Consider the following 13,389-nt stretch of genomic DNA (forward strand, 5'->3'; position numbering starts at 1 on the left):
AAACAGCACAACCATGGAAGCAGCTATGCATCAGCCCATGTGGCGAACACTTTCATGTCAGTGAATGCACATGTTTTCGGTCAACCCACAAGATCTCGCAAATGTAGTCCAGTGAAAAGAAAATTACCAACACCGTTGCATGGGACCGTTGCAGTACCGACGCATGGGATGCAGAGCCCTTTGTTAAACACCTAAGCAGTTAAGGGAGAGTAAGTTTCGCTCAGATATTCCGATTCGTGGTTTAAGACATCCCAAAGATACCCCTTGTTACGTTGCAAGACACTGCTGGCCTGTGGGCCAGAGATCCGGAAACTGTTTGTGCTGTGTCGCGTTCCGACCCATACTCGGCGTCACAGAGTGCCGGCCTCGTCGCCTACGCGGGTCTCATGTTCGGCGTTCGAAAACGCGAACGTAAAAGCCGAGGGACGCGAACACGGGGACACGGCGTTCGAGAACACGACCGTCAGCGCCTAGGGACGCTTCTTCCCGTGAACGCGCTGCTTCGTCTCGTGGTCACGGCGTTCGAGGGAGAGTGAACGCACAGGAGCCAACGAGGAGAGTCTTCCTCCAGCAGCGGAAGAGAGCAGCTGCTTGGGGAGCCAGTCTGTACCTTCCAAGGGCCTGGGGCCCTCTTTTCTTTTGGGTCATATTCTTTTAAGAAAGACCCATTCCCTAGCCTTCACCGAGTCCACAGCCCGTACCTCGCAACACCCTATTAGTTGAAGATATCCTAGCGATATCCCGATTTGTGGTTGAAGATATTCGAGAGATATCTCAAGTAGTAGTGTAAGATATACCACAGGTATTGCGATTTGAAGTTAAGGATATCCCTATTTGTGGTGCGTGGCAAGAGCTCCTTTTAATTCTTGTCGGCAACAATATCAAGAGGCGGTGGTATGACTATCAAGCGATAGCAGAAACCGTTCTCCGTGCACAGCGATTTTGTGGAGGAGAGAACAAGTGGCGCCATGTTCATTTTTCCTCGCAGGTGCGTTCCTAATTCCGTACACGGTTATGCTGATGTTCGGCGGCTTGCCCCTCTTCTACCTGGAGCTGGCCATGGGCCAGTATTACCGGAGCGGCTGCCTCACCATCTGGAAAAACATATTCCCCATCTTCAAAGGTATCCACACTCTCTCTTCCTGCACGCGCTGTGCCATCGATGCAGCTGCTGCACTCCGCGCGTCTCTGTCACTTGGATAAAGGTTTGGTTTGGTTTGTGGGGTTTAACGTCCCAAAACGACTCAGGCTATGAGAGACTCCGTAGTGAAGGGCTCCGGAAATTTCGACCACCTGGGGTTCTTTAACATGCACTGACATCGCACAGTACACGGGCCTCTAGAATTTCTCCTCCAAAGAAATTCTACCGCCGCGGCCGGGATCGAACCCGGGTCTTTCGGGTCAGCAGCCGAGCACCATAACCACTGAGCCACCGCTGCGGCCTTATAAAAGAAGTGTACGACGTAGCCGACATCAATGTTGCGCACTTTAAGTCCGAGCTGCGATGCGGTTCATAGTTGAGTAAGTGCAGCCATTAAAAGCAGGATATGTTTTATTTGGAAGCATTTTGCCTTGTAGTGCTAACTTGCGAGAGTCGAGAGTCTTGCATGTCACTGCTGTTCCACCCGAGCACCTGAAGTGTTCCCTTCTGGGCACGTTTGACAGTGGACATAATCCTACCTCTAAGCTAATAATAAGCAGAAACTGATGTTGTTTCTCTGTACCTCTATGGACTCAAAGTAAAGAAACCCTGGGGGATTTATCGACGCTTTTTTTTTTCAAGATAGCCTTATATTTTCAAGCGGAGATACGTGCTGCAGAGCTCCAGAGCACCGGCCAAGCCATGCTCGTCGAGCAACCAAAATCACATGACGTCATGTCTAGAGCCGCAGAGGAAGGAACGTCGCACCTTGCAAGAAATAAGCCGTTCCATTAATATCAAATCAAATCAAAATTTTATTTGTCTGTATACGTACACATTCATAAATTGTGATCTGCCTAAGCACATTTTGCTTGTTAAGAAATTATAACAGCGAACAGAGGCATGTCTGTTTGAACTGGTGGCTGCAGTTGCCCGCTTTTAAGCAAACGGATCAGGTTAGGCTTGTTGCTTTTATCTTCAGATATGTAAAATTAACAACTTTTTGTACACATTCTAATGTTGTTCAGTATATTATGCATGTTCATATTCAATAGTATTCTGCATATGCCAGAAAGGAGACACACTCTTAAAACCTTCTTCCCTGTAATTTGCTAAGATGATAATTTTAGGGGTGACGTTAAGAGATAGGAAGAGAGCAGAATGTATCAGGGATAAAACGGTAGTCAGTGAGATTCCAGTCGAAATCGGAAGATTAAATTGGCATTGGGAGGGCAAGCAATGTGAAGGAAATATAATCGATGGTCCCTTAATGCAATAGAGTGTAATCCATGAAAGACAAGTTGTAGCAGGGGACGTCAAAGAGCCAAGCGGAAGGATGAGATGAGGACGTTTTTCGGCTTATCGGGACGAGGTAGCCGTAGCTACCACAGAGCGGAATTGGAGAGGCATTTGATCTGGATTCAACATAGTTAGGCTGATGATGGCGCTAATAACGATATGTGAAGGGACTTCACAACACTTTGATGACGTAGTCAACACAAGACAAATTGGAAACGAGCCAGGTGCGCGGCTTAAGTCCGCTACCCAAAGTTTCCGTCTTCGTCTGGGCAAGTTCCCAGACGAAGACCAGTCCTCTTGTCGAAGCGTTGGGTACCGGTCTAAGGCTCCCTTCTGGACCCTTGTTGATTTCCTTCAGTTTTATTAACGATCCATGTGTCTTGTCTCTATCGCTTGGTGTCGAAAAAATATGATACACATCCTCCACTTTTAATGGCTGGTAAAGACTGGCCATTAAGCAGTGTTTCTTCTGGTCTTTTTATTTCCCAATTTTAGTTTCTTTGCGTTAGCCTTACCTACAAATATTTTGCTTTGATTCGTACCCCGGAGTCGATAGCTTGCATTCCGGAAACAGGCACACGACATTGGCACGCACAAAAAAGAAAAGCCATGATTTATGATGCGCCGAGCGGTTTTCAGGGTTTTTTTCGTACTGCTTATCATCAAAAAGCACCAGAATATTCAATGCTTAGGTTACCGAGACCTTTGCTGCGAAAAAAAAAAGCGTTCTGGGCTTCCATTTTCCGCGTGGTTGTGCCATGCGATGGAGAGCCCCGGATTTTTCTGCGATGAAGAGTACATCACACAAACTGCTTATAAGCAATAGCCAAAGCCTAACGTCGGGCGTACTTGTCGCCCCACATCCTTGGCCGGAATCTAGTGGCCATCGTTATAGAATCGATACCTTGCCCGGAGAGGACTAGTTCATCTCAGTTCCGTTCGGCAACAATGTGTATCTGCATGTTTTGAAGGGAAGAACAGAGCAAGGTGCGTTTCGGGTAATAGAACAAAAAGCAAACCCCTAAATCGTGTTCTGGGGAGACAGCACCTAGCTTAACTTCGCATTTTAACTCTGCTTGTGGAAACGGTCGTTTTTAAATAGAATACAGGATAAGCAGCAAGAAAGCAAAACCAGAAAAGAAATTAACATTGTCACAATTAAGTTTTCCTTCCCCGTGATGTGACAAATCTCTTCGTCCTAAATAACCAATATATTCTTGAAAGCACTCTTTACTGCCTGCTATGTGCCGTGGGTTCAACAGCTTTTCTTCTATACAACCGTCGTACTGAAAGAAAACAAATTCACTTTACTTTGATTAACTGGGATACTCCTTCAGATGTAGTTCAGTTTTTGCGGGGAGTTTAATCATGCTATACACTGTAAAAACTTTTTGCTGAAAAACACGAATATTCAGTAACGTACTGTTTCTGTGCAGTTTCACTTTTTTGTTTTCAACATTTTTTTGTTAATGTGCAAGACAATTGTGGGAAATTTCTGGCTCTATTCTTTTCTGTTTTATCAGACTCTCTCCTCTCGGCTAATATTTTGTTTCCTTGTTTTCTAAATGGGCGTTATAGTTTAAGTAAAGAGTTTATTTAGAAAACAGATAAGGATACATTGCAGCTATGAAGGTATAAAGTGACATTATTAGTGCAGCAACTTTTCGCGCCAGGCAGTGCTGGTTGTTGGAGGAACCTCCTTAGCGCCGCTCCCAAGTATCCCCAACTCTTGTGGCCAATCTAGAACGAAATGGCAGGTTTATGATTGGCGTACAAAAATAGCTAAACCATTCCAGCCAGATACTGAGCAAATAAATATATTTGTAAAATGCCTAGTATATAGAGCGCAAGTCACAGATTCCAATCAGCGGCGGCGAATGGGTGTCCGAACCGAGGCTCGGTCTCGTGGCTTGTATTCCGCTGTGCGTCTTCGTAGGTGTCGTAGGCCTGGCGTAGGTACCGTGCTGGTCATAGATCCATAATCGGGCAAGTCCTCAGGCTTGGTAGGCGGCGACGTCGACGTAGTCTTCTTCGGTAACGTTGGGCAGCATGGCGTCTAGCGTGGTCGTCGCCTCCCTGTTATGGAAGAGCCTTTCAAGCTCGTCCATGACATTGTGGTCTCCTGCAGTGCGGTGTTATAGGCGAAGACGATGAAAGGCCGGTTGTCGTCCCAGGTCTTGTGTCCGGCATCGATATACATGGCGACCATATCGGCGATGGTTTTCCTTAGGCGCTCCGTCAGTCCGTTGTTCTGCGGATAGTATGCAGTTTTCCTCCGATGGCTTGTTTGGCTGTAACGCAGGATGGCTTGCGTTAGCTCAGCCGTGAATGCTGTTCCTCTATCCGTGATTAGCACAACGGGATCGGCGTGTCGTGGATGAATGCCCACCACTAAAAAATCAGCTCTGATTCAACCCGGCTGAACCTAGCACGACGACCGAAAGCTGTGCGACGCGTGATGCGCTGGTCGAAGCAGGCAGCCTCAGCTGCTCGTTTCCGCTCTCGTCTAGCAAGCTCACTTTCCCGTTTCTTCTTGAGTCTAGATTCGGCTTGTGATCGGACACGCTGTCTGGCTCTCTCTTATGCGAATCCAATCTGACGCCTTTACATATCGCAAATGCCGTCAGACCACGCCTGACGGTGACATTACATCGTCGAAGCAGTAGTTTCGGCATGTTGCTCATTCACTGCTTTGTGCGAAAGTTGTGGTTGCGACAGAAGGAAGGATGAACAGGAAAGTGCACGGGCCTGCCCATTGACTCGAACTGAGCAACAATTGCGGGCACCTGCAAGTGGAGGAGAATTGAAAGATGTGAGAGGAAAGATTGAAAAAACATGCGCGTCGCAACAACCACGTCCGCCGAAGCGACGAAACTGGCTGTAACAGATACTCTCTTTGCGAGGGTAAGCACACGCCAGGATCTTTATATAGCGTTTGACGTCGGACAAGCAGCATTGAAAGATCATTTCGCCAATTAGAGTACTCTACGTTCATTATTGGAGTGGTTTTTATGCTGTCGCCAAAGGGTGTATAGCTGCGGGCAAAGTGTAGTAGTAATCGCAAATCCGTGCCACTGCCAGTGAGCCACACGCCGATAGGTGCTCTGAAAACTGTAGTTCCGCTTTTTAGAGCACCTGCAAACCGGAATCCTGAATTCCTGTTTTTATTGCCCACTTGTTCACTCTTTTTAAAAGATCGCGCATAGACTTAGATCTATCTAACCGCACGTGCTGATATTTGGGGATCTTTATAAATAAACCACGTCATCTACTTTTTTTGTGTGCATCGCATGTCGCATGAACTACCCGATTAAAAGTAATGAGGGCTATGACAGGCGTAGGCACGTGCGATTATGCACTAAGCGCTCTCCTGAATTCAGACGGTCAGGATTGGCCGTTCCTACAGAAATGCAGCACCAGCAGTGCTATTCAGTAGCAAAACCAAGTATAAAACGTTATGCATACCGAGCACGAGGAATGTGCACAGCTTACCTTATCGTGCAGATAGCCCCAACTGTAAAATCAGCAGAGGTCGCACGTGCAGTACAAAGGCTACCATCTTCGAGATACAGAGCGGCAACATAACAACAGAGCACACAATCTATATTCATTAGTGCAAGAAACTGCTTCTATGCACTTTTTAAATATGCAAACTGATTTATACTGTGTCGCATGCTTTTTAAAAACGCTTTGTTTTTTGTAGTGGAGGGCCTAATTACCGACGGTGTACCTGCTGCTATAACAGGTAACTGTTTATTCCATCAACATCGTTCTATTAAGGTTATATAAGATATCTACTCTGTATGGCAATTGAAATTTCCTCTAAAAAACTTGTAATTTTACAAGCGTTTTTTTACAGTACGTAAAGTTTAGTGACGAGAACAGGGTACGTAGAAAGCGAGATTCTAAACAACGCTACTTTCCCAGAAACTACCACCTTCTCGTAACGTGTCTAGGCCAGGCCCCATTTGGTCCTGGGCGTGCCGCTGCCTGCGCACACGGTCCATACCTCGAGTTGGGCAACGCCTCCCCGACTGTTGTCGCTGCTTGACGAGCCACCGGCATCAGCCGCTTCTCTTGCCTTAGCTGGGACGCGCACTTGGCGTCCGTCCCCGTATTTGTTGCTCCACTAGCCGCCGCTTTCAGCCGCTTCTCTATCGTGTGCTGGGCAGGGGAATTCGCTGCTTGACGCGGTGCACCATCCACGGGCTTTTTTTTTCGGCCTGGTCATGTACCACGGATGCTTTCCCAGCTCTTGCGATGTGGCGCTAAACAGACACTTCAAGTATATCGACCTTTCTTCTCTGGCGTCGAACCCCTGCATGGCTGCCTATTTTGAAGTTGTTTGATGTTCCTTGACTGATCCGGATGCGCTATACCCCTGCACCACCACTTTAGCCGCGCAAATGGGAGCGCATAACAAACGTCTGAAGGACAACGAAGGCGATGATTGGCATTGCTCTGCCCTTCCGAATGACGTCAGAGCGGCGGAGTACACGAACTGCGCTTTCACGCATAACTAACAGTCGCGCTCAAATTGCGGCCAGATTTTGTACATGCACGCCGATTCCGAGATAAGTGGCGTCGACCATGCCATGCATTCTCTAAGGCGCAGAGAGGGAATAATGCCAGCGATGGCCTTAAGCGTTGCAGTGAATATTTGCGATTTTTCTCTTTGTCATCTGCTTGGTTTATCATTCCCTGAATGCGGCCTTACCGTTGTTAGGGGCTATGGCGACAGTCGTCTGCCGGCAGCCAGTGGAAGGAAGCTCACCTACCGCATTGAGCAGGTGGCAGCCTGCCTCTCAGCCGCGAACGACATTACTTTGGTTTATTGAGGTTTAACGTCCCAAAGCGACTGAGGCTATGAGGGACGCCGTAGTGAAGGGCTCCGGAAATTTCGACCACCTGTGGTTCTTTAACGTGCACTGACATCGCACAGCACACGCGCGTCTAGCACTTCGCCTCCATTGAAATTCGGCCGCCGCGGCCGGGATCGAACCAGCGTCTTTCGGCTCAGCAGCCGAGCGCCGTAGCCACTGAGCCACCGCGGCGGGGCCGTCATTACTATCCTACTGATAAGCACTTAGCGAACATTAGTACGCCGCCTTGTATAAAACCATCTTTTTATTTATTTACTTTCTTAATTTCTGTGTACAAGAAACAAAAAGGTTCCCAGACAAAAGGTTGTCCCTTGCACCTGACAGGGTCCGAGACCCCATACACACTGCACACAAAGGAAACGGCGATATACAAATGACATATGCGATTCAACTTCTACTCATATCGAGGAGAAAAAAAAGTAAAAACTCATATCGAGCGCTTATCTACAAAGCATACATATAAAGCAGCAAAGAGAAAACAAAGTTTATAAATACTGACTATATCGACGTCTTACTTCGCGGCACACAGGCACAACTACACATATAGAATGAAACGAAAGAAAAATTGAGACCACCTAATGCAAGTCTTTAAAACGGGCAGATTTGATTTCTCGGTCAAGACAGTAAGCAAATTTAATAAGCCTTCGGAAGCGTTGCTTCGGTCAAAGCACCCTTAAAAGCAGCAGCTGCCTTGTGCCGTTCAATTATTAATAAAATCTTCGTTGTTATTCAAAAGCTTAGGTATTTCGTATTTTAGTCTTCATTCACCACAATTTTTACGCAGCTTCGGTACTCAGTAATCTTTCGTTCTATGATCAAAGATCCGATTCGTTACCATAAACTTTGGATCAAAATTTTAGATTCTTTTTTACTTCCGCATGCATGTAGGTAGTAATTGCGCTTGTTAAGCTGGTCAACCCTAAATATTCCTTTGCGATCTCGAAAGACTGCGTACTTTAGCTATGGTTTAATCATTCTGGGGCTCTAATTGACTTTTTTTTGTGCGGTAATTATGTTTTTCATATTAGAAGCAATGGTGATGCCCCATATCAGGAAACAGTAATAAATATGTGAATGAACCACTGAAAAGTAAAATAGTGTCCTGAATTTCATCAAAATTTGATTGCTTATTTTCCATACTGCTTCTATCGCTATGGAGTGTTTTTCTTGTAGGTAATTAGTATCTGTATTCCGTTATAGGTGCTCATGAAAATAGATAACTAGGAATTTAACAGTACCCGCACGTTCTACCACATCATTACGGAAATGCAAGGGAAGATTGTTGTTATTAGTAAAGGTGCGGGTTCTAAACATTACATATTTTCCTGCGTTAACCTGGGATATCAAGAACTTTCGGAGTAAACCGCGGATACAGCGAACATTCCTGTCTGCAAACCTTCTTTGTAAAGAAAATTAGTGCGTCAGCCTCGGATATAACAAATTTTTAGTTGCTCACGCATTGAAATGATCCACCGAGGATCGCCTAAAAGTTTTTTGTTTTTTTTTACGAGAGATAGCGCGAAGCACAGGATATGTGCATGGGATGGTCCGGGGATTACGCCCAAGTGTGGTGGTAGCCGTGCTGCCCCTCCTACGGTGAAGCTTGATCTACTGCAAATACTGTTTTTGACTGCTACTACCACTACAACGACATAGTTAGCTGGAGGAAGATGGGAGAGCTCTTTGACCTGCAATAAGCGTAGTTACACTATAAACAGAGAAACATACGTATAGCAGTAAACGGCCCGCCGCTTAGCGCGCTCCCGAAAAGGCGGCTAGGTACTCCTCAAAACAGGGGCATCAGCTATATCGCTCTGTCAGAAGAGTTATTCTGGGAGTGCTAGAAGGAGCAAACTGTTATCGCTCTCAAGACAGGAGTTTATTTTGGAGTAACTGTCCCGCTCTCAAATGAGTTAAAATGACAATTAATCGAAGTGTTATATATTAGCTTTATAATACATTTCATAAGTATGCCCCTGTTCCATTTTAAGCAGTTTTTACAAAAAGTTTTCGGAGAAATTTGCCTTATTATAAGGTGGCATTTATGACATCCAGATGAGTATATTTCACATCATCAGGAAGCCCATTAGAAATGCATTACTTCTATGGAAGCCTTATGTTGCAACTTTGTGTCCCAGTACAAAAGCATCAATAAAATTACAGCGGCTGATTTCAAAGACATTCCATTTCAAAAACATTCGAGGCGAGTGTCCGGCAGCGAGCCTTCAATGTTTATGCAGAGGACGAACGCCTTAGCCCCTCTACAAAATAAGAGGAGCGCCTTGACCCGCGCTCTCTTTGTGTATTCTGTTTGAAATACCCAAATGAATGAAAATAGGGATGCCACAGTCGCATGCAAGGAGGGCACCTTGAAAGGCTTTGCTGACAACAAACAGGCAAGTTGTGCTATCGCTGCTTACCAGGCACTACATTAAAGGAGGCTTTTTCTGTAAGAAAGATTTAAAAAAAAGAATAAGCGCACGAAAGCAGTTACTTGTCTAAGCTTGAAGTTTGAGGCTCGTCAGATGTAGTTTGTCGAGTTCACACAAGCAATTCAGAGAACGTTTTTCAATAACACCCATACTATTAAATTTCAAACGTTTTTCATGGCAAAATATTAGCAGTAGTACATAGTAGCTAATCTACTAGATCATCTGTACCCTGTCGGATTACAGCGGCCGAACGCGGTTTGCAGGGTATGCCAAGTTGCAGAGAGAGCCGCTTTCGTAGCCGTTATTGCATTACGACGAATAGAAAGCAACGTCGACTGGGAACCTTTTCCACATAAAGCAGAAAACTGCAAAATTTAAATGGCCACACACTTTTCAGCCGCGTGCAACGATCGATTTCTCAGATGCTTAATGACCACTGTGCGAGTTGGCTCCTCGGGACAACGATGAACTTTTCGTCTCGGTGCAACCGGGCTTCACAGAAAGTCGCCGCATATTAAAGGGCGAGTGGCGTTAAGTGCATGCGCGTTAGTGGCGTCAAAGAGTTCAATTCTACTTACCCCTATAGACGACTATGATAATCCGGTCTTTTGTATCCCTGCAAGTCCATGGGAAGATACAGAGAACGAACGAGGGGTCGTCGGTGTCGAGAAAAATTGATGGGTCAAACACACACCGCCATGTCGGCGCGGCGAAATGGCAGCCGCCAACATTTGTATGCTGCGTAAACAATGAATGGCCAGTCATTGCTTCCGCAAGTATTTACGGCTTGAGTGAGACGTTCAATGCAGCTTCTAGCTGCCAAGGTCTACGATGTCCAGTTTTTTTATGTCGCGGCAAGCGAGCGCAAACGGGCCAGCGGGAAGCTGGCGGCATCGGGTAGGTCGACCGTCGTGTTGGCTCGACTGAGCTAGGCTACCCATGGACTGGCGGCGCGGGCGATGCGACACCAAGCGTTCCGCAATCACTCTTGCGGCTTGAGCGGCAAAGTCTGTGCAGCACATTCCTCACCAAAGCGGCTGCTATCCGGCGTCTTGTATTATGGTGAACGTGCGTGAAGTAGGAAGAACATATGCGAGAAGCGAGCAAGCAGCGACGAGGGAGCCGGCGTCGTCACCTGCAAGTGCGGCGAACCGGCATCTGCCACTAAGTGGCTGCCAGACGCTAATGAGCTTTGTATTGATAGCTACATTACGCCAGGTTTTCGCCTCTTCGCCATCGCCGAACTTTGAGCCGTGGCCGCACTGTGACGTCACATCACGGCCCTGGATTCTCCAGCAACTCGCTCGTCGCGGTCGCCGCGCTGCCACCGCTCCTGCCGGTGTGTGGATGGATGTATGGATAGGAGCGCCCCCTTTGAAAAGGGGGTGGTGGCAATTGCCGCCATGCTCAGCTTTTCTTTCTTTATTATTTTTTTTTACTGTGTTGGCATTTACATTAAGATTCGCCATCATCTTTACCTACGGTTTCCTACAATTTTAACCTTATGTCACATCTCTGCTTTTCAGCCACCAATCCTCCAATCGCTTTTTGCTAACTTCCACTGCAGATTTATTTACATGACCATTGTTAACTTTAAACCCTAGGGCCTCAGAAAGACTGACTGTGTCTGCATCGACATCCGGATGGATACCATCACATTTGATTATGAGGTGTTCAATTGTGTCCACAGATCTACCACACAGTGCACATGTGTCATCTTCTTCGTTAAATTTCTTTTCGTAGCTGCGCGTTCTAAGACACCCTGACCTAGCTTCAAAAAGTAGGGCACTGCCTCTTGAGTTATCATAGAAAAATTCTTTCCTGATCTGCCTTTTCCAGTATCGATATAGTTCTACACTATGTTTCTTTTCCATTGAATTCATCTTGTTTTGGGCGTTGGGCGCACGCCGCGCCCTCTGTGTGATTTCACACTATGGGGCTCGATTCTTCGTCCACTCAGCTCGTCGCGGTCGCCGAGCGGCCACCGCTCCTAAAGGCGCGTGTCCGCCGTTGCCACAACTGGCGCGCTCGCCGCACCCTCTGTGTGACGTCACACCCACCGCTCCGCAGCTGTGATAACCGGGAGTATAGAAGGGGAGAGCTCGCGTGGCCGCAGCCATAGTTGAGGCCGCAGTATGGATGATGAGAAGTCGGCCAGCTGAGAGAGGCCAGCGATCCCCGTAGAAATGAAGTGAAGAGGAGACCGCGCGCTGAAGAGACTCAAGAGGAGCGTGGTGAACGGTTGGCCGAAAGCCGTGAAAGTGATGCCGCTAGACGGGCTCGCTTGGCCTCTAACGATGAATCAACTACAAGCGAAGCCTAAGCGCAGCCGGGGGTCTGTAGCTATCGCTACTCGGCTAGGTTGAACCAGAGCTAAACCTCAGCCAATTTTTTAAAGGGTTTGAAGGAGTATTCAAGCCGCCGTACTCATGTTTGTAAAAGTAGTAAAATGATGCGAATGTTTTATTTTACTTCTCGGTTTCGTGACGGCAGTAACAAAGGGGGATTTCCTTATTTTCACCACCTATTTCCGGTCGCACTATTTTGTACGAAATTTCAAAAGCGGACGGTAGCCATTTATGATCCTATTCAGGATAATTTATGTTTACAGAGTAGGCTTATTTCAAGATGATGACTACGAGGACGTCAAGGACAGGGTACGCTTTGCCCGCGAACCATCGCATTAGCTGTTCGCGCTGTAAAGCTGGCCAGACGTTTCGCTATATGGTGTTGCGCTATGGTAAATGGGGGTACCTGTGGGAGTGATTATTTAGTGTAGGGGGGGGGGGGGGTATGGGATGTCTGTTGCGTTTATACTGCGGCACTTACGCCACCGCCAAGTGTAGTGAGAGTGGGCGCGGCTTCCGGACTCTTAAAGACGGAGAGCACATGAATGATGAAAGTCAGTGTTAGCGGGTTCTTGAAAGCGTCTTCTTCAGAGGTCATGCTAACCCTGTTAAGGCACGGACACATCAGCGGAAGAAGGAGAGCGGCACGACGCATGCTGCAAAACGCCTGCCTCGAAAGCTTCCGAGCGGTAGCTCTTTCTGCTTATACCAGATGCGCAAGAGTCGCGGCGCCATTTTCGGCACCTTGCTGCGTGCCGCGGCGCGAAGAGAACATTGGGGTGGTGGTGGTGGTGGTGGTGGTGAAAACATTTATTTAATCATAGGGAGAGGTGTTGGGGGTCGTGACCTGAAGGGTCACGCCTTTGCAACAACTGGGTGGCACCCCATTGGCGGTTGCCGCAGCCCGGGCGCACTGCGTTAAGGCCCTTTGAACCTCGAGGGTACAGCAACCGGTCAGGGTCGCCGCCTAGTCCTCTCGGGTGGGGTTTGGGATAGAGGTAGGGATGGGTTCTGCTGGCAGGCCCACACCATTTGGTAGGTGTCAGACACCTCCCCACACTGTGAGCACCGCTCGTCGAATTGATGATCAAAATGCTGTAGAGTTGCCGGGCACAACATTGTGTTGGTGAGCAGGTGCAGGAGTACCTGCTCGTTGGCCTTCCCCAACCCTTTCCGCGGGGTGGGAAGGGTTTGTTGCGTGGATTTGTAATAATCATATGTTTCCTTAAAAGTGTAAACCATATTGAAATCGAAGTCCTGGTCGGCGTCCGGTCCCGTGGAAAATG

At 47.4% G+C, this 13,389-nt stretch overlaps 1 protein-coding gene across 1 annotated transcript in view; it reads left to right on the forward strand.

The window, feature by feature from the left end:
- SerT (Serotonin transporter) overlaps positions 1-13,389 on the forward strand; it is a 239,687-nt gene that overhangs the window by 17,867 nt on the left and 208,431 nt on the right. Inside the window, exon 2 of the mRNA XM_089567951.1 lies at positions 938-1,123. Coding sequence (XP_089424077.1) covers positions 938-1,123 — 186 coding nt within the window. The remainder of the gene's footprint in view (positions 1-937; positions 1,124-13,389) is intronic.

The sequence above is a fragment of the Amblyomma mixtum genome, chromosome 2 (assembly GCF_055824585.1).
Source record: "Amblyomma mixtum isolate Tamu chromosome 2, ASM5582458v1, whole genome shotgun sequence".
NCBI lineage: Eukaryota > Metazoa > Arthropoda > Arachnida > Ixodida > Ixodidae > Amblyomma > Amblyomma mixtum.